General features: G+C 41.7%; 2 protein-coding genes and 2 long non-coding RNA genes across 5 annotated transcripts; 1 reads left to right on the top strand and 3 right to left on the bottom strand.

The window, feature by feature from the left end:
- Positions 1 to 591: 591 nt before the first annotated feature.
- On the bottom strand, positions 592 to 27054 carry LOC121843109. Its single transcript, XR_006081444.1, has 2 exons — positions 24481 to 27054; positions 592 to 2087 (listed from the first exon to the last, which is right to left on the bottom strand). It is a non-coding gene; the product is annotated as an uncharacterized LOC121843109 (long non-coding RNA).
- Positions 8657 to 10108, bottom strand: LOC121843107 (Meckel syndrome type 1 protein-like). The gene is made up of 4 exons (XM_042312712.1): positions 9371 to 10108; positions 9079 to 9206; positions 8798 to 8950; positions 8657 to 8716 (listed from the first exon to the last, which is right to left on the bottom strand). The coding sequence occupies exons 1-4, from the start codon at positions 9481 to 9483 to the stop codon at positions 8712 to 8714; spliced, it is 399 nt and encodes a 132-aa protein (XP_042168646.1). The 5' UTR covers positions 9484 to 10108; the 3' UTR covers positions 8657 to 8711.
- Positions 10638 to 12806, top strand: LOC121843108. Its single transcript, XR_006081443.1, has 3 exons — positions 10638 to 10775; positions 11143 to 11274; positions 12671 to 12806. It is a non-coding gene; the product is annotated as an uncharacterized LOC121843108 (long non-coding RNA).
- Positions 10881 to 14378, bottom strand: LOC112257965. Of its 2 annotated transcripts, XM_042312710.1 has the most exons (9): positions 14269 to 14378; positions 14117 to 14191; positions 13946 to 13984; positions 13760 to 13834; positions 13347 to 13451; positions 13125 to 13256; positions 12654 to 12941; positions 12377 to 12519; positions 11488 to 11664 (listed from the first exon to the last, which is right to left on the bottom strand). In XM_042312710.1, the coding sequence occupies exons 1-9, from the start codon at positions 14347 to 14349 to the stop codon at positions 11619 to 11621; spliced, it is 984 nt and encodes a 327-aa protein (XP_042168644.1). In that variant the 5' UTR covers positions 14350 to 14378; the 3' UTR covers positions 11488 to 11618. The 2 variants fall into 2 exon arrangements, with proteins under 2 accessions (XP_042168645.1, XP_042168644.1); XM_042312711.1 differs by lacking the exon at positions 12377 to 12519 and having other exon boundaries at positions 10881 to 11664.
- Positions 27055 to 27203: the final 149 nt, after the last annotated feature.

Below are 27203 nucleotides of genomic sequence, written 5' to 3'. Positions count from 1 at the left end.
CTTCTCTTTACTGTGCACAACGACCAATTAATTATAAAAATGTTTTGGTGCTTTTAATTTTTTTTTGTGACATCCAATTGGTAGTTACAGTTTGTCCCTTCGCTGCAACTCCTCTACGGACTTGGGAAAGGCAAAGGTCGAGAGCCATGCGTCCTCCGAAACACAACCCTGCCAAGCCACACTGCTTCTTCACACAGAAGCCAGCTGCACCAATGTGTACAACACCCCTGTGCTGATAGAGAGCAGCTGAAACATGAGGAACCAAACAGTGCCCACACTCTTCTCAATCCCACCAGAGGAGCACCAGAAGCCGAATGCTGAGGCGTATCTGGGTCACTGTCTTGTGGTGGAAGGGGTATGTGATGAGCTTGTGTCACTCAGCTCCTCCTTGCTAACTTACCATGCCCATCGCCAAAAACTGTAGTTCCAAGACTGAAGGCATCCTTTGATAACCTGAGACATGTATTGACAATAAACAAAACAAATTACATGATAATAACAGGATCAATGCCACTCGTTAGCCTCAACTCAGGAGTAAAACTCTTGAACCCCTGAACCACAGTTGTGGAAAATTCTATTCCAAGATTAAGGCAGGGTTTACTTACTGACTTTATTGTCCCCATGGGGAAATTTTGTTGCAGTGTCATGTACACGTTTAAAGTGGAGTTTTAATACAAAACAAAATTACAATACAACTTTCATAACAGTTACATACCAATAAAACATTTAAAAAATGACTAGCCTGCTGGCTTTACTGATTCGATAGGAACATCAGCCCGAGCTATTTAGGAGGGATATCACACCTGGCACAAATGATTGTCTAGTTCTGTTTTTCTTGCTGAGGGTGCCCTATACCTGTGCCCATTGGGGAGTGGTTCAAAGTCCGGGTACAAGGGGTGGCTTGGGTCTAAAATGATTGTGAGACTTGCGGAGGACCCTGAACTAAAAGATCTCAGCCAGGCCTGTCTGTTTGACTCCAAGTACTTTGCTTGCTGTGGTGATAATCCTATATTTAACAATGTAATAAACATATTTAATACAAGCAGCTGCAGAGGAGAGCCACCTCTAATTTCTCAGCAAGGATGAAATGGTTACATGTCCCTTATATAGTGGGAGGTGATAATACAATCATATTGTATTCACACAACAGTTTTTTCTATAAATCAATAGTTCCGGAACACAATGGCCTTGTGTTAGGACGCAGACATACCAGTAGTCTATGAAACGCATAACATCACAGTCCAACACAGAACATATCCCTTGAGAAGTTACAACAGCTCACCCCAAATTCTTCCACCACATCTTTCAAAACTGATTTTTGATGCTCAGTACATATGTCAAACTAATATCAGTGGATAATCAAGCACAATACAAAAATGTCAGTTACGACACCTGTCCTCCAATATTGCACAACACTTTAACTAAGACAGGGTAGATAGATTGCTAAACCAAAGCAAATGTAATGGACTTCCGCATTTTTATTAATCACGTTCACAACCAAAGTTATTTGATGCTCAGATCATGAAGGCAGTGCTGCATTTAAAGACATTGCCACCTGCTGGCTTGTGCCTGAAATGTGATGATCAGAGTTCTCAACAGCCCATTTGAGTTAGATAGAAAGTGAGATAGATATATTTGACAGTTTAGTAAAAAAAATAAAACTGTTTAATAAAATAAAACGTGTCAGGGACAACACAATAAAATCAACGAATTCCATTGTGGTCCCTTAGTGCTTGTTACTCAAAGTGCAAAATTATTTTTGGGGGGGCAAGGAATGGTTTCTTTCTATTGATATCCTGTTAGCCTATCTATGTAAAAAAAAAACATCCAACCAACCATCGATACAACCATTACTCAGTCAGTAGGAAATATGTACATCACTTTCGTTATTCAGCTAGCTACAACCAGTGAGAAGACAATACCACTAGTTAGGCTCCACACAAGCCTTTCTCTTGCAATGTATTATGCGCAGTCATAAAGCTGTGACGTATTATGACGTAACCAAGCATTAATTCCCTACATACACTGTGTTCAGATTTGATTTCATCTGTATAATCTCTTTCCTCACTCAGGTTGTTGCAGGTAACCTTTGGCGCACAGCCTTCCCAACCTGTATACAGGGTACCACATACACTCAGAGCTCTGGAAAGAATTAACAAATGTTTCTGTAATCAGAATCTCTACATGTATGGCAGAAATTCCATTCCAGTGTCTGTTGATTTCCAACACAAGCACACCTCATTCTACTGAATGGGGTACTGATTAGGTGATCACCTGAACCAAATCTTATTTAACGAGGAAAAGTATAAAAACCACTGCTGTGGTCATCACTATCCTCTTGCAATAGGACCAGCTGGATGTTTATATCAGTGCTAGTAGTACCTCAAAAGTAATTGGAATCCAAAAATAACCATTAACTATGCCAGAAGAGTTGAAAAGGAACATTTTGAGTGAGGAAAAGGGCTTTACTGGCAGAGGGATACAGGATGCTTCCATCCTTAAAATTTCAAAGACAGCAGTTCATTGGGGTGGCAGGTAGCCTAGTGGTTAGAGCGTTGGACTAGTAACCAAAAGGTTTCAAGATCGAATCCCAGAGTTGACAAGGTAAAAATCTGTCATTCTGCCCCTGAACAAGGCAGTTAACCTACAAAAAGAATGGCAAATGCAGCTGAGGTGAAGTGCACAGTGAGGATGGTTTGAAACAGGCTCCTAGGGGCAGGCTGAAGTTGTGCAAAGCTAGAAAAAAGCCCTTCATCAATGAGAAGCAAAGAAGTGCCAGGCTGAGGTTTTCAAAAGACCATAGTAGAGGACTGGAGTAAGGTCATCTTCTCCGATGAGTCCAATTTTCAGCTTTGCCCAACACCTGGTCGTCTAATGGTTAGACGGAGACCTGGAAAGGCCTACAAGCCAGTGTTAAATTTGGTGGAGGATGGAATCGGGCAGATTTATCTTTGTGAAGGACGCATGAATCAAGCCACGTACAAGGTTGTCCTGGAAGAAAACTTGCTTCCTTCTGCTCTGACAATGTTCACCAACTCTGAGGATTGTTTTTTTCCAGTAGGACAATGCTCCAAGCCACAGTCAAGTCAATCAAGGTGTGGATGGAGGACCACCAGATCAAGACCCTGTCATGTCCAGCCCAGTCTCCAGACTTGAACCCCATTAAACTTCTGGAATGTGATCAAGAGGAAGATGGATGGTCACAAGCCATCAAACAAAGCCAAGCTGCTTGAATCACCCAACACCAACGTAAAAGACTGGTGGCCAAGACGCATGAAAGCTGTGATTGAAAATCAGGGTTATTCCACCAAATAATGATTTCAGAACTCTTCCTAAGTTAAAATATTAGTATTATTCGAGGTCTGACAACACCGCATCTGTTTTTGTTATTTTGATCAGTTGTAATTTTCTGCAATAAATGCTCTAAATGACAATATTTTAATTTGGAATTTGGGAGAAATGTCAGTAGTTTATAGAATAAAACAAAAATGTTCATTTTACTCAAACGCATACCTATAAATAGTCAACCCAGAGAAACGGATCATTTTGCAGTGGTCTCTTAAGTTAATGTTATCCAAATCGGTGTATATACACACTCACACATATATATATTATATATATATATATATATACATACAATATTGATGGAAATGTTTCCAGAAAGCAATGGATCGTAATAATGAGAGAATCAAAAGAGCTTTAAGACGCAGCCATTATGTGGTAAATATACAATACATGTCTGTTTTGTCCTGTTTTTGTTATATTATCACCTTTTAAATTGAGTGATGTGTTGACGGATTCATCCAATGAGGGTAAACACCCCTGATTCTGTGATGTGGCCAACCGACAAGGTGTACAGAAGAACAAAACCTGTAAGTCATTTCAAACTGAAATCAGTAACACATGCACATTAGTTATACATTCTGCAATGAGCAAAGCAGTGTTTAATTAATTCTTTACTGTTTATAGCCAATCATTGTGAGCTGTGGGCAGGACCAGACATCCAGGGACGGATGGAACATCAATCCAAAGCCTCTCAGCCAGGTCATCTCTGCTGTTCCATTACACACAACAGATAGATCAATCTGTTGATTCATATGGCCATTTTGGTTGGCTTGGTTGAATTGACAATCATCCATTCGAGATGCTAAAGAATCCTATTCTATGGAAGGTCTTTAGCCCCACCCCTAATGTTATGGGAGTTGCATTTATTGCATTTTCAGTTACCCATGTATTACTCACTACTTGTACAACCATGTTGGATTGCCTACATATTCTACATTTCCTTGAGGGTCAATGCCAGTGTATTCTATGGCTGCCATGAGTACATGCCTTTCTCTGTCTCCTCAGTCTGGAAGGGTGAATCGGCTGATAGAGAGAAAATATGATGACGTGATCTCATCCTCCAGTTCTGATGACTTTTCCATCTACTCCTTCACTCACTGTGAATCGGAGGTAAAAGAGTTGTACCCTACTGTACATGTCTGTTGAGTGACATCACTGTGAGGAGGATGGTCTCTGACATGTTGACTCTGATACACAGTGTGATGATGAGGATCATGAAAAGAGGACACCACCGCTGAAAGTTGAGGATGGAAAAGTGACAAAGTTTGAAGTGAGGGAAATGGACGAGGACGATGACCTGTCTGTCTCTCCCCCACTTACACACGCACATTTTTGAGTAACTCTTTCACTGAATGTGGAGAATGGACTATGACCAGCTAGCTCTCTGACACACAGCTTGATGATGGCAATGACGCCTCTACTGAGGACAGTCCAGAGCCTCCAAAGGAACCACAAGGACCACTGAAGGACCATCGACTGGTAGGCATCTCTTAAATTTGTGTGTGCGCTCGTCACATCTCAGTGTTTTGACCCTATATCTGTTGAGATTATTGTGGCCAAGCCCAACATCCTTCTCTCTGCCTCTGTGAGTGACCTGAAGAAGGTGTCACGCCAGATGGAGGTGGTCCCCACTGTCTGGCCCTGCAGGCAGCAGCTGGACAAGTGGACAAACACTAACGAGGAGAGTCTGAGGAGGATCAAAGAGAACCTGACCTCAATAGAACTCAACCTGGAGGAAGGTCTGAAGACGCACAATGATGGTGAGGACATCAACCAAGAGGCAGCAGAAGAATGAGAGATGCTGTAGAGGATGGATTGCAAAGTGGATGGGGAGGAGGAAGGAGAGACTGAGGGATGAAGACGTGGCTACGAAGATCAAGAGGATGGGCGAGCAGGTGAGGGCACTGATCCAAGTGATGAAGAGAAACTGCAGTGAAGGTGATCTTAAGGCAGTAGACCTGGACAGTTGGCTGAATGACTTGGAGGTTGAAAGTGGCATTCAAGAAATGCACAGGAGAGATGGCTGAAAATATAGACAGCATGGCAGAAATACAGACCAGTATAGCCGAGAACAGGCTCAAGTCATAAAAAAAGAACAATGTCCAGAGCTTTGTAAGTTACTCCTACTTATTGAGTGTAGTCAAGGTCCTAAACGATATCTTAACCACCATTGATAAGAAACAAGTCTTTAGACTCTGTCAATCACCACATCCTCATCGGCAGACTCGACAGCCTTGGTTTCTCAAATGATTGCCTCGCCTGGATCACCAACAACTTCTCTGATAAGAGTTCAATGTGTCAAATCGGAGGGTCTGCTGTCCGGACCTCTGGCAGTCTCTATGGGGGTGCCACAGGGTTCAATTCTTGGACCGACTCTCTTCTCTGTATACATAAATGATGTTGCCCTTGCTGCTGGTTAGTCTTTGATCCACCTCTACGCAGACGACACCATTCTGTATACTTCTGGCCCTTCTTTGGACACTGTGTTAACAACCCTCCAGGCAAGCTTCAATGCCATACAACTCTCCTTCCATGGCCTCCAATTGCTCTTAAATACAAGTAAAACTAAATGCATGCTCTTCAACCGATTGCTACCTGCACCTGCCCGCCTGTCCAACATCACTACTCTGGACGGCTCTGACTTAGAATACGTGGACAACTACAAATACTTAGGTGTCTGGTTAGACTGTAAACTCTCCTTCCAGACCCATATCAAACATCTCCAATCCAAAGTTAAATCTAGAATTGGCTTCCTATTTCGCAAAAAAGCATCCTTCACTCATGCTGCCAAACATACCCTTGTAAAACTGACCATCCTACCAATCCTCAACTTTGGCGATGTCATTTACAAAATAGCCTCCAATACCCTACTCAACAAATTGGATGCAGTCTATCACAGTGCAATCTATTTTGTCACCAAAGCCCCATATACTACCCACCATTGCGACCTGTACGCACTCGTTGGCTGACCCTCGCTTCATACTCGTCGCCAAACCCACTGGCTCCATGTCATCTACAACACCCTGCTAGGTAAAGTCCCCCCTTATCTCAGCTAGCTGGTCACCATAGCATCTCCCACCTGTAGCACACGCTCCAGCAGGTACAGTGCCTTGCGAAGGTATTCGGCCCCCTTGAACTTTGCGACCTTTTGCCACATTTCAGGCTTCAAACATAAAGGTATAAAACTGTATTTTTTGTGAAGAATCAACAACAAGTGGGACACAATCATGAAGTGGAACGACATTTATTGGATATTTCAAACTTTTTTAACAAATCAAAAACTGAAAAATTGGGCGTGCAAAATTATTCAGCCCCTTTACTTTCAGTGCAGCAAACTCTCTCCAGAAGTTCAGTGAGGATCTCTGAATGATCCAATGTTGACCTAAATGACTAATGATGATAAATACAATCCACCTGTGAGTAATCAAGTCTCCGTATAAATGCAACTGCACTGTGATAGTCTCAGAGGTCCGTTAAAAGCGCAGAGAGCATCATGAAGAACAAGGAACACACCAGGCAGGTCCGAGATACTGTTGTGAAGAAGTTTAAAGCCGGATTTGGATACAAAAAGATTTCCCAAGCTTTAAAAATCCCAAGGAGCACTGTGCAAGCGATAATATTGAAATGGAAGGAGTATCAGACCACTGCAAATCTACCAAGACCTGGCCGTCCCTTTAAACCTTCAGCTCATACAAGGAGAAGACTGATCAGAGATGCAGCCAAGAGGCCCATGATCACTCTGGATGAACTGCAGAGATCTACAGCTGAGGTGGGAGACTCTGTCCATAGGACAACAATCAGTCGTATATTGCACAAATCTGGCCTTTATGGAAGAGTGGCAAGAAGAAAGCCATTTCTTAAAGATATCCATAAAAAGTGTTGTTTAAAGTTTGCCACAAGCCACCTGGGAGACACACCAAACATGTGGAAGAAGGTGCTCTGGTCAGATGAAACCAAAATTTAACTTTTTGGCAACAATGCAAAACGTTATGTTTGGCGTAAAAGCAACACAGCTCATCACCCTGAACACAACATCCCCACTGTCAAACATGGTGGTGGCAGCATCATGGTTTGGGCCTGCTTTTCTTCAGCAGGGACAGGGAAGATGGTTAAAATTGATGGGAAGATGGATGGAGCCAAATGCAGGACCATTCTGGAAGAAAACCTGATGGAGTCTACAAAAGACCTGAGACTGGGACGGAGATTTGTCTTCCAACAAGACAATGATCCAAAACATAAAGCAAAATCTACAAAGGAATGGTTCAAAAATAAACATATCCAGGTGTTAGAATGGCCAAGACAAAGTCCTGACCTGAATCCAATCGAGAATCTGTGGAAAGAACTGAAAACTGCTGTTCACAAATGCTCTCCATCCAACCTCACTGAGCTCGAGCTGTTTTGCAAGGAGGAATGGGAAAAAATGTCAGTCTCTCGATGTGCAAAACTGATAGACATACCCCAAGCGACTTACAGCTGTAATCGCAGCAAAAGGTGGCGCTACAAAGTATTAACTTAAGGGGGCTGAATAATTTTGCACGCCCAATTTTTCAGTTTTTGATTTGTTAAAAAAGTTTGAAATATCCAATAAATGTTGTTCCACTTCATGATTGTGTCCCACTTGTTGTTGATTCTTCACAAAAAAATACAGTTTTATATCTTTATGTTTGAAGCCTGAAATGTGGCAAAAGGTCGCAAAGTTCAAGGGGGCCGAATACTTTCGCAAGGCACTGTATATCTCTCTAGTCACCCCCAAAACCAATTCTTTCTTTGGCCGCCTCTCCTTCCAGTTCTCTGCTGTCAATGACTGGAACGAACTACAAAAATCTCTGTAACTGGAAACACTTATCTCCCTCACTAGCTTTAAGCACCAACTGTGAGAGCAGCTCACAGATTACTGCACCTGTACATAGCCCACCTATATTTTAGCCCAAACAACTACCTCTTTCCCTACTGTATTTAATTAATTTATTTATTTTGCTCCTTTGCACCCCATTATTTTTATTTCTACTTTGCACTTTCTTCCATTGCAAATCTACCATTCCAGTGTTTTACTTGCTATATTGTATTTACTTTGCCACCACGGCCTTTTTTTGCCTTTACCTCCCTTATCTCACCTCATTTGCTCACATCGTATATAGACTTGTTTATACTGTATTATTGACTGTATGTTTGTTTTACTCCATGTGTAACTCTGTGTCATTGTATGTGTCAAACTGCTTTGCTTTATCTTGGCCAGGTCGCAATTGTAAATGAGAACTTGTTCTCAACTTGCCTACCTGGTTAAATAAAGGTGAAAAAATATATGCACTGTTGCTGTTCTGTCTCCTCTGGTCTGACGCCACACCTCCCTCTTCTCCCCCTCCGTCTCAACCTTGGGTGCAAACAAACAGCATCATAACACAGTAAATGGCTGGGAATGTATGAATTCTGCTACCAAGTAAGTGACCCTTACTTGAGCTAGGGGTAAAATATTTTGACTTCAGCGGGTGCGGGTCACTGGCCTGTAGTGCTCCTTGCCTTTGTTGAAGTCTGGTGTGATGGTAACCACTCCATTTCCATCTGCTCTTATCGTGCAGACAAGCATTCCTTCTCCTTTTGGACAAGTCTGAGAAATACAATAATAAAATGCCACTTTTCAATGCCTGAATTGGAATCTACTTCAAAGTTATTACATACAAAGCAGTGTAATAAGTGTATAGGCTACATAGTGGTTTTTGCCCATGTGCTACTCACTTGCCCGGTGGTCCCAGGTCCCCATGATGTGCATGGTCTGTACAGGTGTGTTGACCATGTGGCTGGTCTTCACAAAGTCCTCCGAGGGCTCCCAGGTAATCAGCCTGGACTTGGGGATGGTGCGGTCACTGCAGACCAACAGAATACCACAAACACATTTTGCATACTAGGGTATGGTGTAATGTGAACATACCAATACACTGTTTGTCTTCAAAGCAGCAGGACGCATCAATGCTGCTTCAATTACATTCACTTTAATAATAATTCACTTTGGTGAGTATAAGGGACCTACACTGGGCGTCTGTCCTGTCGTCTGGGTCTGACATTGGCCATCCTATGTGCCAGTAAGGTAGGATTGGACTTGACCTGCGTCACCATACTCTTGGAATGCTGTATTGAGTACATCAAAAACAGCTTTAAAACACTAATGTTTCTTTTGGACAGAAAATAGGTAAATGCTTTGTTTTGAATAATGAAATTGTCACGTCTGCTCCAGCTCCCCCTATAAAATCCTCCCCCTATACTTGCTTCCAGAGTCTTTGGTTATAGAACCGTTACAGAAATGGAGATTCTGTTGAAAACCACCCCTTCCCAATTGGTGTAGCAGTCAGAATCGGTGTAGGTGAAAATCCTGCGTTTCCGTCTGCCCCGGTCCGCTCCTGAGCCATGATCTCTGTGTGGTATTGCCTCTCCAGCGCAGTCTGGCATACTGACTCTCTCTGGAACAAAACCACTTCATATTGTGCACACACACACACACCTTAGTATGCAACAAACGATCATAAACAGTAAATTCTTATTTGTTATAAGGACACTGACTGAACAGCTTCTCCTGCCAGCCTACCACTAACTCCTCATCATTTCTGGCTGAAACAAAACCAAGATGTTGTGGTCCATATCTAGTCACCACGAAAATGACATCTACTCAACTAAGAAGCATCTGACATCTTTCTGTTTCAAAACACCTAACATCATCTTCCTGTTTCACAACAGTGTTAACACCTGATTGAGCCTGTGAGTTGAGGGTGTCCAGCTCAATGCCCCCCCCCTCCCCCCCTCTCCTGTTGAGTCCAAACCTGCTGCTGAAGGTGTTGGGAGAGGGCTGCTGTGGAGGTGACTCTCTGAATACGGATCCTGTATTCAGAGAACACCATTGTAAATATAAACAAAGTAAACAGGATTCTAGCTAGCTAAATGCCATGTTTTCATGGCAAACTCAGGGATCAGGTCAAGCAATATACTGGGTGTTGATCATCATCATCTGCTTTGAGAGCTAACGTTAGCTAACGACAGTGTCTTGCTTGTATGGCAATGCAAGGACTAAAAGCCACACAACGGCCAACTGCAACTTACTTAATTGTAAGGTTTTTGACAGCATCCCGGGAACGATAGGCAGCCTCTCCGGTGTCGGGGCTCCAGCCGTCTGCCATGTTGTAACATTGGGAACTTCATTGATGGCTAGCTAACTAGCTAGGTTAGCAACATACACACACGCGCGCTATGTATACAGCAGCAGGCAATTTTGCCAATTTTGTAGCAAGTACTTTTCGCAAGCGTCTGCTCGTTGCATGGTAAAAACTGTCTGCCAGCCTTGTTGGGTTTCTGGCGAGCAATACAACTATTTGTTGGTTTACTACCGTCACCTACCGTGGGATACAGTTCAGAGCAACAGAATAAATCCCCCCCACTGATAACAGGTAAGATAATATCAGTATAATAATATTCCCTTGATGTAAAAAAGTTTAAGAACCCCTGATGTAATTAATTAAGACAAAAATCTGTCTGACACAAATAACTGCAATTTAAAAAGCTTTATTGGAAATGCACTTTTCAAACAGCACCATTCAAGTACAGATGAGTGTAGCTAAATCAGATACATGATAATTTAGTTTAAATGTGATGTATTCCTCCAGTCCCAGTTCATTTCTACTCTTTTGACATGCTTCAGACCAGATGCATGCTCCACTTCAGAGTACAATGGTCCTGAATTTGCATATCAATGTGTTTGAAGCTTTTACGTTCTGCATCTCTCTGCTGTCTTTCATCTGAAGCCATATCCTCCAGGGTCTAAACAGGTGTAGATTTCCATCTCTGTGTGGGAGACCAGATATTGCAAGGAGACCAGTAAGGGGCCCTCAACTCTTCACTTTGGCCAAAGGAGACCTAAGACCCCAATACCAGTGACACTGCCCTAAGGTTGGTGCTGTCCTTTGGATGAGACTGTGGAGACAGAGGTCTTATCTCTCTGTGGTAACTAAAGATGTCATGGCACTTATGGCATGAGTAGAGGTGTTGACCCTGCTTCTCCTGGCTATATTTCCAAGCCTAAGCATGTAAATCCAACTCATTATCATAGGCTGTATGGGGATCAATATCATTTTTATTTAAATAATGCTGCATGTCTCAAAATATAAGAATGAGACCAATATATGTATTTTGCTAATCATAGTTCCCGTCTCTGAAATTACGTTTGTGTGTGTTGTAGGAATAACCAATACTCAAAATCTGTGTGTGTGTGTGGTAGAAGTAATAGTTGGCCATTATTTCTTTGAACATCTCAGTTTGGACAGCAGCCACTGAAGAAACCTGTCAATCAAAACCACAGGAGAATAAATAGTGTTATAAACTGGGTGGTTCGATCCCTGAATGCTGATTGGCTGAAAGACGTGGTATATTTAAGCAATAAGGCATGAGGGGGTGTGGTATATGGCCAATATACCACAGCTAAGGGCTGTTCTTTTGCACAACACAACACAGAGTGCCTGGATACAGCCCTTAACCGTGGTGTATTGACCATATACCACAAACCCCCAAGGTTTATTATTGCTATTATGAACTGGTTAACAACGTAATTAGAGCAGTAAAATTAAATACTTTGTCATACCTGTGGTATAGGGTCTGATATACCACGACTGTCAGCCAATCAGCAATCAGGGCTCGAACCACCCAGTTTATAACAGACCGTATACCACGGGTATGACAAAACATTTATTTTTACTGCTCTAATTACGTTGGTAACCAGTTAATAATAGCAATAAGGCACCTCGGGATTTGTGGTATATGGCCAATATACCACGGCTAAGGGCTGTATCCAGGCACTCCGTGTTGCGTCGTACATAAGAACAGCCCTTAGCCGTGATATATTGGCCATATATCACACCTTCTCGTAACTTATTGCTTAAGTTTCCACTTACACATCAGATAGCTGCTCTTTCTCTGCTACCTCAGTCTATTTCTCTAATTCTCTAGTCTAGTATTCCCTGGTGATGTTCCACTTCTCCCTCATCTATTTCCTCACCTCTTCCTCAGACTCTTCTTTTCCTCTTTCTTGTCCTCCTCCTTACTTTCTCCAACATTTCGCATCTGTTGCGTCTTACTGGCCTTCTCTTGCTTCAATTCTTTTTTGGCCTTGCTCTTCTTTTTCTTATTGACCTTCCCTTCCTGAATATTTTGGACAAGGAGATAAATTAATGTAAGCGTATTGGTTTTCTCTTCTCTTGAGCTGCTATACCTAGAGCTATACTATACTAGAGAAGGACTTACGGCCAATATTCCCTTCTTGTATTTCCTCTCACCTGTGGGGCCACTCCAGCCATTTCCTGGAGCAGCTTCCTGCCGGTCTCGCTCAGGTTGGTGATGGGAGCCAGGCGAGGGCTGTGGCGGTATGGGAAGTTCTCTGTTCGGGGCGGAGCGATAATGACAGGGTTGAGAGGAGTCCGAGGCCTTGGAACATTTACTGGGTAGGGAGAGCCTACAGCAGAGGGCAGGGCCCGTAGGGCTTCAGCCAGGGTCCGGTGTGCTGAGGTCACAAGAGGAGAGAGGCCATTCTTGACAGATACAGGACCTGAGACCTTCCCTGGGCTCTGTAGGACCAGAAAGTAAAGTAACATATCAGGAAAGTACTATGTTCAACACAATCTGTAGAAATACTTTATAACTACTCTATACACATTGCAGATACATGACTACCCTCAATAAGTAATTGTCTGCACCATTTCCAATCCCCCATGTATATATATAAAAAATATTTAATATGCAGAACTTACCAGGAAGTCTGACTCATCGAAGGAGTGGAGAGACAGATCATCCTCGTCCATATCCCTCACATCAAGCTTTGTCACCTTTCCATTCTCAACTTTCAGCTTTGGGGTCCTCCTTTCATGATCCTCATCATCACACTGTGTATCAGAGTCAACTAGTCAGAGACCATCCTCCTCCCAGTGATGTCACACAACAAAGACATGGACGGCAGGGTACAACTCTTTTACCTCAGATTCACAGTCAGTGAAGGAGTAGATTGAAAAGTCATCAGAACTGGAGGATGAGATCACGTCATCATATTTTCTCTCTATCAGCCGAGTCACCCTTCCAGACTGAGGAGACAGAGAAAGGTATGTACTCATGGCAGCCATAGAATACACTAGCATTGACCCTCAAGGAAATGTAGAATATGTAGGTAATCCAACATGGTTGTACAAGTAGTGAGTAATACATGGGTAACTGAAAATGCAATAAATGCAACACCCATAACATTAGGGGTGGGGCAAAAGACCTTCCATAGTACAGGATTCTTTAGCATCTCGAATGGATAATTGTCAATTCAACCAAGCCAACCAAAATGGCCATATGAATCAACAGATTGATCTAACTGTTGTGTCTCTATGGGAACAGCAGAGATGACCTGGCTGAGAGGCTCTGGATTGATGCTCCATCCATCCCCAGATGTCTGGTCCTGCCCATAGCTCACAATGATTGGCTGTTAACAGTAAAGAATGAATTCAACACTGCTTTGCTCATTTTGGCCTTGAATTGTGTATCAATAAATAATATAAGGACTGTTATGTGGTTGAATTTGAATGTGACTTACAGGCCTTTTGTGGATCTGAGGGGTCTGCACTGAAGTAGACTGTCAAGACAGCATTCAATGAGGTTAGATAGGGATATCTGCATTTGCTTTAATTCTGAGAACTGCAGTTTGTACATGCAGAATGCATAACTAATGTGTATGTGTTTTTGTTTCAGGTCAGATATGACTTACAGGCTGTGGCCTTCTGTGCACCTTGCCGGTTGGCCACAACACGGAATCAGGGGTGTTCACCCTCACTGGTTTCAACTGTCAACACAACACTCAATTTAAAATATGATAATATAACAAAAACACGACAAAACAAAGAAATATTTGATATTTACCACATACGGACGGCGTCTTAAAGCTCTTTTGATTCTCTCATCATTACGATCCATCTTTCTTTCTGAGGGAAACATTTCCATCAATTAATTGACACGAAACACATCCTGACACACAGACACACACAAAGATGGCATCCCAAATGGCACCCTATTCCCTATATATGTATATATATGTTGGGAAGGAGGTGCCCCAAAAGTCCAAAGATTACCTGCAACAACCTGAGTGAAGAAAATTATTGTACAGATTAAATCAAATCTGAACACCGTTTATGTAGTGAATTAATGCATGGTTACGTCATTTTGGGTCACAGCTTTATGACTGCGCTTAATACGTCACAAGAAAAACGCTTGTTTGGAGCCGGACTGGTGGTATCATCTTTTCACTGGTTGTAGCTCAATAACGAACGTGATGTGCTTATTATATCTTACTGACTGAGTAATGGTTGTATCGATGGTTGGTTGGACGTTTTACGTAGATAGGCCAACATGATATCAATAGGAAGAAACCATTCCTTGCCAAATGTTTTTTGTATTATTGTTTTACTTTGAGTAACATTAAGGGACCACAATGGAAGCCGTTTAATTTATTGTGTTGTCCCTGGCCTGACACGTTTTATTTAATTAAACGGGTTTTATTATTTTATTAAACTGTCCAATCAAATATATATATATTTCTTTCTATCTAACTCACATGAGCTGTTGAGGACTCCTTGGTCATCACATTTCAGGCACACGCCAGCAGGTGGAAGGAAGTGTCTTTAAATGCAGCACTGCCTTTAACGCACTTCATGATCTGCGCAACAGTATCTTTGTGGTTGTGAAAGTGATTAATCCAAATGCGGAAGTTCAGTACATTTGTTTTGGTTTAGCAAGCTAACTTCTCAAGTCTTGGCTAAAGTGTTGTGCAATATTGGAGGAAAAGTGTCGTAACTGACATTTTGTATTGTGCTTGATTATCCTCTAGTAGTTTGACAAGTATTTACTGAGCATCAACATGATGACCCGAATAGTTTAGAAAGATGTGGTTCAAAGGTTCAAGAGTTTTACTCCTGAGTTCAGGCTAACAAGTGACATTGTTGCTGTCATTATAGTATCATCAGTTTTGTTTACTGTCACTACATATTTCGGTTTATCAGAGGATGTCTAAAGTCTTGGAACTACAGTTTTTGCCAATGGGCATGGTACCTTAGCAAGGAGGGGTTGAATGACTCAAGAATCATGCTCAGTAGCTAGCTAGCCACTTTGAATGGGTCTGTTGTAACGTTATCTAGCTTGCTACAACGTGTAGCTAACGTTAATGACGTAACAGATTGTGCCATTAGGCTACAGCAGCAAGCTAGAGCACAACACATCAATGCCGCTGATGTCTGTCAACCCGATAATTTCCGTTTAATCCTCTCCTCTTCCTTTGCGGTACACAAGCATTGGCGTTCTGGTGCTCCTCTGTGGTGGGATTGAGAAGAGTGTGGGCACTGTTTGGTTCCTCCTCATGTTTCAGCTGCTCTCTATCAACACAGGGGTGTTGTACACAATCGTGGGGCTGGTACTGTTTTCATAATCACCCATGTTAGCCCTGGCCTGGCTGTTTCTGGTCATAGTAACACTTTTGGTCCCACACTCTCTTCCTCTGCAACCCCATCATAGCAGGGGGGATCTCTATCCTTACTCCAACCTTATTGTGGTTGAAAATAACTGTGATACACTGCAGTATGTCACAGCTTTAAGTGGGCTTAATAGTGTAGTTAAGTGGTAATATGTTTATGTGCGGCACTGTGGTCTAAGGCAATGCATCTCAGTCTACAGTCCCTGGTTCAAATCCAGAATGTATCACATCTGGCCATTATTGGGAATCTCATAGGGCCGTGCACAATTGGCCCAGCTCTGTCCGGGTTTTGCCAGGGTAGGCCGTCATTGTAAATAAGAACTTGTTCTTAATTGACTTGCCTAGGTAAATATAGGTTAAATAAAAATAAATAATATTGTAACGGCCGTCATCGGTGGAAGAAGGTGAGGACCAAGGTGCAGCGTGGTAAGTGTTCATGATTTTTAATATAATCAAAACTGAACACTAAACAAAATAACAACTAGGAAGAACGAACCAACGAAACAGTCTTGTCTAGTGATGACACACAAAACAGAAAATAAACACCCACGAAACACAGGTGGAAAAAGGCTACCTAAGTATGATTCTCAATTAGAGACAACTAACGACACCTGCCTCTGATTGAGAACTATATCAGTCCAAACTCAAAAACCAACATAGAAAAACAAACATAGTCTACCCACCCCAACTCATGCCCTGACCATACTAAAACGAAGACAAAAACAAAGGAACTAAGGTCAGAACGTGACAAATATGCTTGAAATGTGTGTTTAGACCTCACGCTGAACATAACGGGATGTTTGGTTAGGAAAATCTACCATCACTGTGTCACACATTCTCCTTATCTTGCTCTGGTGAAACATACGGAAGGGGCTGGCACCCACTTCTAGACATGTCTGATGCTAGAGCTTCAGTCCTGGATAAGAAGATGCCTTTCAGGCTGCTCAGGGACAACTCTGGTTTTAGAAGTGTTTTTTTCCCCATCCGGTCAGATAAATAGTCCAAATAGCCAACCCAACCGCATCCTCATGACCCTCATAGGGGTATGTCTCCCTGTCCCCAATGAAAGTTGTGCCCCTGAACATTGATGTCCTGTATGACCCTACATCAGTAGAGAAGGAAGACGGTCCACCCACCCTGAGTACTGAGAAAGCACTAGACGCATCATTTATCCTACAAGACTAGAGGTCATTAAACTAACATGATTGCTGGATGCAAGTCAGAGTACATGATGTACTACAGTATAATGAGCACTTTCAATAGATGATTCTCAGCTGTAATTGAATACTGTACAATTGGCACCTAGTGGTCCCCCATGATTAGATAGAGAATCACTGTTTAGTTAGATAAGCTCTCTGTAAACTCTCCACATTTTCATTGGTTGCAGAATCATTCCTACCCAGTCCAAGCCTACGCTCCAGTTTCCTCCAACCTACAGGCTACTGAGACCACACCAAAGACATTTGAAGGCTGGGCCCACTCCTACTATACACAGGGGAGCCCCGTTGAGTTCTCAGGTTATTATGTTCACAACCATGGATATGCCCTCAAGCATAGCTTTGGGTAACGTCACGAACATGAACACAGCTGCAGCCACAGTCAAGGCCATGGACATAGTCACGGACACAGTCATTGGCAGACATCTGCCTCTCAAAACAGCAGTCACTGGGCTCCAGTGGCTCAACATCTACATTCTCAACATTCTCTCCAGTCTGTCTGTCAGTGCCCCCCAGAGTTTCACAGCAAACATGCCCGAGTCTGTGATGGTTCATCCAGGGGCACCGGTGTCTTCATTGACAGATTGATAACATAGAAAACTCATTGAATGACAGAGCTCTCTCATTTGTTATACGTTGAAATGTAATATACTTGGACATGGGGTTTGAGGTAGTGCTTAAAAGGTACACGGTTTCTTCACTGATGATTCACTCCTCTGAATGTTCAGGGTCAAATCACTGCAAGAAGGTTTAGATTGTCAGTTGAATGTAAGACCACTCCTTTTGGCTTGTACTTTGTGTTGTTCTACACATACGATAGACAAATCTCTTGGCACTCTTGATTTATACAACCTTTATAAATCAGGCAATTTATATTACACAGATGTATTCAGTTTTTCTTTCCTTAACTACTTACAGCAATTAAATGAAATAGCATCCACTAGCCAGTAAATTAGATCCATTACATGCAGTTTGTTGGGCAATGCATCATTCAACATTATTGTAAATTCTGGAGCAGGGAGCAGTGGTTGAGGTTATCAAGAGTGTGGGCTACAAGGGCAGATTATGATGTCATCTTTAGAAAATAAGGTAGTTGGGCCTCCCAAGTGGCGCAGCGGTCTAAGGCACTGCATCGCAGTACTTGAGGTGTCACTACAGACCTGGGTTCGATCTCAGGCTGTGTTACAGCCGGCCGTGACCAGGAGTCCCATGAGGTGGCGCACAGATGGCCCCGCTGACTTTGGTCACCAGCTGGACGGTGTTTCCTCCAACACATTGGTGCAGCTTCCGGGTTAAGCGAGCAGTGTGTCAAGAAGCAGTGCAGCTTAGCAGGGTCCTGTTTCGGAGGATGCATGGCTCTTGACCTTCGCCTCTCCCGAGTCCATAGGGGAGTTGCAGTGATGGGACAACACTGCAACTACCAATTGAATATCATGAAAATTGGAGGATTCAAAAAAAAAAAAAGTACCAAAAATATATAAATAATAAATTGGTCGTTGTGCACAGTAAAGAGAAGCCATAAATTACAACCAAGACTAAGTATAGCAAATCAATTATTATTATTTCTTTACAAATGCATGTGTACAAGTTATACTGTTTATATACAAATAGCTATTTTGCATAAACAACTGGATCAAGTGGTAAGAGTCATGTAACAGGTCATGATGGAACACGTTATTCAATATCAGTAATGCAAGAGAAAAAGTTCAAAGGAACACCATTTTTACAGTTTACCACGACTTAATCAAATACCTATTCTTTAATGAACCGATGAAAAACAATGCACAAAAACTGAATAGTTACTGCAATTTAAATGTACGAATTGAACAATACATGGTACAATATGAATGTGCTACAAGTATGGATATTTTACTCTAATTTAACTCTTCTCTCTGTATTTACACAACCTTCCTAGAGCATCTGAATAGGCAGCCATGTTGAATTTTGTAAATACATTTACAGACAGCAAAAATAGAATGCTTTCAATACCTTACATTTGAAATGAGTTCATATACAAGAAGGATCTTCACAGCATGATAGATGTCCTGATGCAATATTTCATATCATAATCACCTCTGTTTTTGCCTACTTTCACTTACAAATCATATCCAAGTTTATTTGTCAGGTACGCGGAATACAACAGGTGTATACCCAGTGAAATGCGTACTTACAGGCTCTAACCAACAGTGCAATTTTTAAGTAAAAAAAAGGTATTAGGTGAACAGTAGATTAGTAAAGAAATAAAAACAACAGTAAAAAGACAGTGAAAAATAACAGTAGCAAGGCTATATACAGCCACCGGTTAGTCGGGCTGATTGAGGTAGTATGTACATGAAGGTATGGTTAAAGTAACTATGCATATATGATAAACAGAGAGTAGCAGTAGCATAAAAGAGGGGTTGGCGGGACACAATGCAGATAGTCCGGGTAGCCAATGTGAGGGGGCACCGGTTAGTCAGGCTAATTGAGATAGTATGTACATGAAGGTATAAAGTGACTATGCATATATGATAAACAGAGAGTAGCAGCAGCATAAAAGAGCTGTAAAAGAGCTTCTATGTCAAGACTAAGTTGCTTGGGCCGGAGAGAGGGGAGAGGTCAAGCGTGTATCTCTTGGCTCCACAATGTCTGTGTGCCAGTCAGTGTGTCTCTGTGATCTTGTCAAGATAGGATGGATTTGATATATGCCTGTTGATATGGAGGATTGGTTTATGGTTCTGGTTTGAGAAAATAACATGTTTTAGGAGACACAGCTGAACGATGAATTATGCCAATGCTGTCTTATCCTGTGCGTGTCTTTGCTATAAAGGATCTCAGTTGAAATGTGGAAGGGACTCTCAGAGAATTCATTGATAGACACTGAATTGATCTGAGAGTCACAGGGTTGTGATAGAGCTCATATAATTAAAAATGGACTTTGTGATAACTAACTCTGACTTGTGTGTGGTTTGCTCTCATGATTTGGTAAATAGAGGAAATTTCCACGACAACACCAAGGAACTTGAAGCTCTCAACCTGCTCCACTACAGCCCCATTGATGAGAATGGGGGCGTGCTTGATCCTCCTTTTCCTGTAGTCCACAATCATCTCCTTAGTCTTGGTTACGTTGAGGGATAGGTTGATATTCTGGCACCACCCGTCCAGGTCTCTGAACCCTCCCTATAGGCTGTCTCGTCGTTGTCGGTGATTTGGCCTACCACTGTTGCATAGTCTGCAATCTTAATAATGGTGTTGGAGTTGTGCATGGCCAAGCAGTCGTGGGTGAACAGGGAGTACAGGAGGAGACTGAGCACACACCCCTGAGGGGCTCCAGTGTTGAGGATCAGCGTGTTGTACAGGTGGGAAAGGGCAGTGTGGAGTGCAATAGAGATTGCATCACCTGTGGATCTGTTTGGGCGGTATGCAAATTGGTGTGGGTCTACAAAAACAATGTGTAACATTTAATGTATATTATTGTAACGGTTCTCTTGTGGTGAAGGAGAGTCGGACAAAATGCAGCGTGTAGATTGCGATCCATGTTTAATAAACAAACGTAAACACGAATCAAAACAAACACTACAAAACAAAGAACGTAATGAACGTAACGAAAACCAAAACAGCCTATACTTGTGTAAACTAACACAGAGACAGGAACAAGGACACTAAGGACAATCACCCACAAAACACTCAAAGAATATGGCTGCCTAAATATGGTTCCCAATCAGAGACAACAATAAACACCTGCCTCTGATTGAGAACCACTTCAGACAGCCATAGACTTAACTAGAACACCCCACTAAGCTACAATCCCAATACATACACACAACATACAAAAACCCATGCCACACCCTGGCCTGACCAAATAAATGAAGATAAACACAAAATACTTCGACCAGGGCGTGACAATTATCTCCAACTTTTCTAATCTGATGGAAAACAACAAAGGTCTGGCTGCACTCTTTATTTTATAAAAAAAATCTATTGGTTTATTCCAAAATAGAGAATCATTTTTTTCCCATAATAACCCCTCACCCAAATGAAATAGGTTAACATCTAGGGCAGTGGTTCCCAAACTTTTTATAGTCCCGTACCCCTTCAAATATTCAACCTCCAGCTACGTACACCCTCTAGCATCAGGGTCAGCGCACTCTCAAATGTTGTTTTTTGCCATCACTGTAAGCCTGCCACACACACACACTACACGATACATTTATTAAACATAAGAACGAGTGTGAGTTTGTCACAACTCGGCTCGTGGAAAGTGACAATGAGTTCTTATAGGACCAGGGCACAAATAAGAATATATTAATTATCAATAATTTTACTCTTTATTTAGCTATCTTACATATAAAACTTTATTTGTTCATCGAAAATTGTGAATAACTCACCACAGGTTAATGAGAAGGGTGTGCTTGATAGGATGCACATATCTCTGCAATGTTGGGTTGTATTGGAGAGAGTCTCAGTCTTAAGTCATTTTCCACACACAGTCTGTGCCTGTATTTAGTTTTCATGCTAGTGAGGGATGAGAATCCACTCTCAAATAGGTACGTGGTTGCAAAGTGCATCAGTGTCTTAACAGGCGATTTGCCAAGGCAGGATACTCTGAGCGCAGCCCAATCTAGAAATCTGGCAATGGCTTCTGATTAAATTCAATTTTCCAGACTGAGGAGACAGAAAGGCATGTTCTCATGGCAGCCATAGAATACACTGGCATTTACTCTCAAGGACCTTCCATAGTATATGATTCTTTAGCATCTTGAATGGATGATTGTCAATTCAACCAAGCCAACCAAAATGGCCATATGAATCAACAGATTGACCTATCTGTTGTGTCTCTATGGGAATAGCAGAGATGACCTGCCCACAGCTCACAATGATTGGCTGTAAACAGTAAAGAACAAATTAAACACTGCTTTTCTCATTGCAGAATGCATAACTAATGTTTGTGTTATTGTTTTTAGATCAGATACAGTGGGGCAAAAAAGTATTTAGTCAGCCACCAATTGTGCAAGTTCTCCCACTTAAAAAGATGAGAGGCCTGTAATTTTCATCATATATACACTTCACCTCTGACAGACAAAATGAGAAAAAAAAAAAATCCAGAAAATCCCATTGTAGGATTTTTAATGAATTTATTTGCAAATTATGGTGGAAAATAAGTATTTCATGACCTGTTACATGACTATTACCACTTGATCCAGTTGTTTATGCAAAATAGCTATTTGTATATAAACAGTATAACTTGAAGACATGCAATTGTAAATAAATAATCATTATTGATTTGCTATACTTAAGACTAGGGAGTAATTTATGGCTTCTCTTTACTGTGCACAACGACCAATTAATTATAAAAATGTTTTGGTGCTTTTAATTTTTTTTTGTGACATCCAATTGGTAGTTACAGTTTGTCCCTTCGCTGCAACTCCTCTACGGACTTGGGAAAGGCAAAGGTCGAGAGCCATGCGTCCTCCGAAACACAACCCTGCCAAGCCACACTGCTTCTTCACACAGAAGCCAGCTGCACCAATGTGTACAACACCCCTGTGCTGATAGAGAGCAGCTGAAACATGAGGAACCAAACAGTGCCCACACTCTTCTCAATCCCACCAGAGGAGCACCAGAAGCCGAATGCTGAGGCGTATCTGGGTCACTGTCTTGTGGTGGAAGGGGTATGTGATGAGCTTGTGTCACTCAGCTCCTCCTTGCTAACTTACCATGCCCATCGCCAAAAACTGTAGTTCCAAGACTGAAGGCATCCTTTGATAACCTGAGACATGTATTGACAATAAACAAAACAAATTACATGATAATAACAGGATCAATGCCACTCGTTAGCCTCAACTCAGGAGTAAAACTCTTGAACCCCTGAACCACAGTTGTGGAAAATTCTATTCCAAGATTAAGGCAGGGTTTACTTACTGACTTTATTGTCCCCATGGGGAAATTTTGTTGCAGTGTCATGTACACGTTTAAAGTGGAGTTTTAATACAAAACAAAATTACAATACAACTTTCATAACAGTTACATACCAATAAAACATTTAAAAAATGACTAGCCTGCTGGCTTTACTGATTCGATAGGAACATCAGCCCGAGCTATTTAGGAGGGATATCACACCTGGCACAAATGATTGTCTAGTTCTGTTTTTCTTGCTGAGGGGTGCCCTATACCTGTGCCCATTGGGGAGTGGTTCAAAGTCCGGGTACAAGGGGTGGCTTGGGTCTAAAATGATTGTGAGACTTGCGGAGGACCCTGAACTAAAAGATCTCAGCCAGGCCTGTCTGTTTGACTCCAAGTACTTTGCTTGCTGTGGTGATAATCCTATATTTAACAATGTAATAAACATATTTAATACAAGCAGCTGCAGAGGAGAGCCACCTCTAATTTCTCAGCAAGGATGAAATGGTTACATGTCCCTTATATAGTGGGAGGTGATAATACAATCATATTGTATTCACACAACAGTTTTTTCTATAAATCAATAGTTCCGGAACACAATGGCCTTGTGTTAGGACGCAGACATACCAGTAGTCTATGAAACGCATAACATCACAGTCCAACACAGAACATATCCCTTGAGAAGTTACAACAGCTCACCCCAAATTCTTCCACCACATCTTTCAAAACTGATTTTTGATGCTCAGTACATATGTCAAACTAATATCAGTGGATAATCAAGCACAATACAAAAATGTCAGTTACGACACCTGTCCTCCAATATTGCACAACACTTTAACTAAGACAGGGTAGATAGATTGCTAAACCAAAGCAAATGTAATGGACTTCCGCATTTTTATTAATCACGTTCACAACCAAAGTTATTTGATGCTCAGATCATGAAGGCAGTGCTGCATTTAAAGACACTGCCACCTGCTGGCTTGTGCCTGAAATGTGATGATCAGAGTTCTCAACAGCCCATTTGAGTTAAGATAGAAAGTGAGATAGATATATTTGACAGTTTAGTAAAAAAAAAAAGAAAACTGTTTAATAAAATAAAACGTGTCAGGGACAACACAAGAAAATCAACGAATTCCATTGTGGTCCCTTAGTGCTTGTTACTCAAAGTGCAAAATTATTTTTGGGGGCAAGGAATGGTTTCTTTCTATTGATATCCTGTTAGCCTATCTATGTAAAAAAAAAAAAAAAACATCCAACCAACCATCGATACAACCATTACTCAGTCAGTAGGAAATATGTACATCACTTTCGTTATTCAGCTAGCTACAACCAGTGAGAAGACAATACCACTAGTTAGGCTCCACACAAGCCTTTCTCTTGCAATGTATTATGCGCAGTCATAAAGCTGTGACGTATTATGACGTAACCAAGCATCAATTCCCTACATACACTGTGTTCAGATTTGATTTCATCTGTATAATCTCTTTCCTCACTCAGGTTGTTGCAGGTAACCTTTGGCCTTTGGCGCACAGCCTTCCCAACCTGTATACAGGGTACCACATACACTCAGAGCTCTGGAAAGAATTAACAAATGTTTCTGTAATCAGAATCTCTACATGTATGGCAGAAATTCCATTCCAGTGTCTGTTGATTTCCAACACAAGCACACCTCATTCTACTGAATGGGGTACTGATTAGGTGATCACCTGAACCAAATCTTATTTAACGAGGAAAAGTATAAAAACCACTGCTGTGGTCATCACTATCCTCTTGCAATAGGACCAGCTGGATGTTTATATCAGTGCTAGTAGTACCTCAAAAGTAATTGGAATCCAAAAATAACCATTAACTATGCCAGAAGAGTTGAAAAGGAACATTTTGAGTGAGGAAAAGGGCTTTACTGGCAGAGGGATACAGGATGCTTCCATCCTTAAAATTTCAAAGACAGCAGTTCATTGGGGTGGCAGGTAGCCTAGTGGTTAGAGCGTTGGACTAGTAACCAAAAGGTTTCAAGATCGAATCCCAGAGTTGACAAGGTAAAAATCTGTCATTCTGCCCCTGAACAAGGCAGTTAACCTACAAAAAGAATGGCAAATGCAGCTGAGGTGAAGTGCACAGTGAGGATGGTTTGAAACAGGCTCCTAGGGGCAGGCTGAAGTTGTGCAAAGCTAGAAAAAAGCCCTTCATCAATGAGAAGCAAAGAAGTGCCAGGCTGAGGTTTTCAAAAGACCATAGTAGAGGACTGGAGTAAGGTCATCTTCTCCGATGAGTCCAATTTTCAGCTTTGCCCAACACCTGGTCGTCTAATGGTTAGACGGAGACCTGGAAAGGCCTACAAGCCAGTGTTAAATTTGGTGGAGGATGGAATCGGGCAGATTTATCTTTGTGAAGGACGCATGAATCAAGCCACGTACAAGGTTGTCCTGGAAGAAAACTTGCTTCCTTCTGCTCTGACAATGTTCACCAACTCTGAGGATTGTTTTTTTCCAGTAGGACAATGCTCCAAGCCACAGTCAAGTCAATCAAGGTGTGGATGGAGGACCACCAGATCAAGACCCTGTCATGTCCAGCCCAGTCTCCAGACTTGAACCCCATTAAACTTCTGGAATGTGATCAAGAGGAAGATGGATGGTCACAAGCCATCAAACAAAGCCAAGCTGCTTGAATCACCCAACACCAACGTAAAAGACTGGTGGCCAAGACGCATGAAAGCTGTGATTGAAAATCAGGGTTATTCCACCAAATAATGATTTCAGAACTCTTCCTAAGTTAAAATATTAGTATTATTCGAGGTCTGACAACACCGCATCTGTTTTTGTTATTTTGATAAGTTGTAATTTTCTGCAAATAAATGCTCTAAATGACAATATTTTAATTTGGAATTTGGGAGAAATGTCAGTAGTTTATAGAATAAAACAAAAATGTTCATTTTACCCAAACGCATACCTATAAATAGTCAACCCAGAGAAACGGATCATTTTGCAGTGGTCTCTTAAGTTAATGTTATCCAAATCGGTGTATATACACACTCACACATATATATATTATATATATATATATACATACAATATTGATGGAAATGTTTCCCCCAGAAAGCAATGGATCGTAATAATGAGAGAATCAAAAGAGCTTTAAGACGCAGCCCTTATGTGGTAAATATACAATACATGTCTGTTTTGTCCTGTTTTTGTTATATTATCACCTTTTAAATTGAGTGATGTGTTGACGGATTAATCCAATGAGGGTAAACACCCCTGATTCTGTGATGTGGCCAACCGACAAGGTGTACAGAAGAACAAAACCTGTAAGTCATTTCAAACTGAAATCAGTAACACATGCACATTAGTTATACATTCTGCAATGAGCAAAGCAGTGTTTAATTAATTCTTTACTGTTTATAGCCAATCATTGTGAGCTGTGGGCAGGACCAGACATCCAGGGACGGATGGAACATCAATCCAAAGCCTCTCAGCCAGGTCATCTCTGCTGTTCCATTACACACAACAGATAGATCAATCTGTTGATTCATATGGCCATTTTGGTTGGCTTGGTTGAATTGACAATCATCCATTCGAGATGCTAAAGAATCCTATTCTATGGAAGGTCTTTAGCCCCACCCCTAATGTTATGGGAGTTGCATTTATTGCATTTTCAGTTACCCATGTATTACTCACTACTTGTACAACCATGTTGGATTGCCTACATATTCTACATTTCCTTGAGGGTCAATGCCAGTGTATTCTATGGCTGCCATGACTACATGCCTCTCTCTGTCTCCTCAGTCTGGAAGGGTGAATCGGCTGATAGAGAGAAAATATGATGACGTGATCTCATCCTCCAGTTCTGATGACTTTTCCATCTACTCCTTCACTCACTGTGAATCGGAGGTAAAAGAGTTGTACCCTACTGTACATGTCTGTTGAGTGACATCACTGTGAGGAGGATGGTCTCTGACATGTTGACTCTGATACACAGTGTGATGATGAGGATCATGAAAAGAGGACACCACCGCTGAAAGTTGAGGATGGAAAAGTGACAAAGTTTGAAGTGAGGGAAATGGACGAGGACGATGACCTGTCTGTCTCTCCCCCACTTACACACGCACATTTTTGAGTAACTCTTTCACTGAATGTGGAGAATGGACTATGACCAGCTAGCTCTCTGACACACAGCTTGATGATGGCAATGACGCCTCTACTGAGGACAGTCCAGAGCCTCCAAAGGAACCACAAGGA

This window comes from Oncorhynchus tshawytscha, unplaced genomic scaffold (assembly GCF_018296145.1).
Source record: "Oncorhynchus tshawytscha isolate Ot180627B unplaced genomic scaffold, Otsh_v2.0 Un_contig_7475_pilon_pilon, whole genome shotgun sequence".
Classification (NCBI taxonomy): domain Eukaryota; kingdom Metazoa; phylum Chordata; class Actinopteri; order Salmoniformes; family Salmonidae; genus Oncorhynchus; species Oncorhynchus tshawytscha.
This window is presented reverse-complemented; position numbering and strand designations above follow the sequence as displayed.

Coding starts and splice junctions, on each gene's coding strand:
- LOC121843107 (XM_042312712.1), bottom strand. CDS start 9,483: ATGTACTCAATACAGCATTCCAAGAGTATGGTGACGCAGGTCAAGTCC. Junction 9,207..9,370: donor CGACAGGACAGACGCCCAGT/GTAGGTCCCTTA, acceptor GTTGGTCTGCAG/TGACCGCACCATCCCCAAGT. Junction 8,951..9,078: donor GACCTGGGACCACCGGGCAA/GTGAGTAGCACA, acceptor TGTATTTCTCAG/ACTTGTCCAAAAGGAGAAGG.
- LOC112257965 (XM_042312710.1), bottom strand. CDS start 14,349: ATGGAAATGTTTCCCTCAGAAAGAAAGATGGATCGTAATGATGAGAGA. Junction 13,257..13,346: donor TCACTGACTGTGAATCTGAG/GTAAAAGAGTTG, acceptor TCTGATACACAG/TGTGATGATGAGGATCATGA. Junction 12,520..12,653: donor TGGCTGGAGTGGCCCCACAG/GTGAGAGGAAAT, acceptor CAAAATATTCAG/GAAGGGAAGGTCAATAAGAA.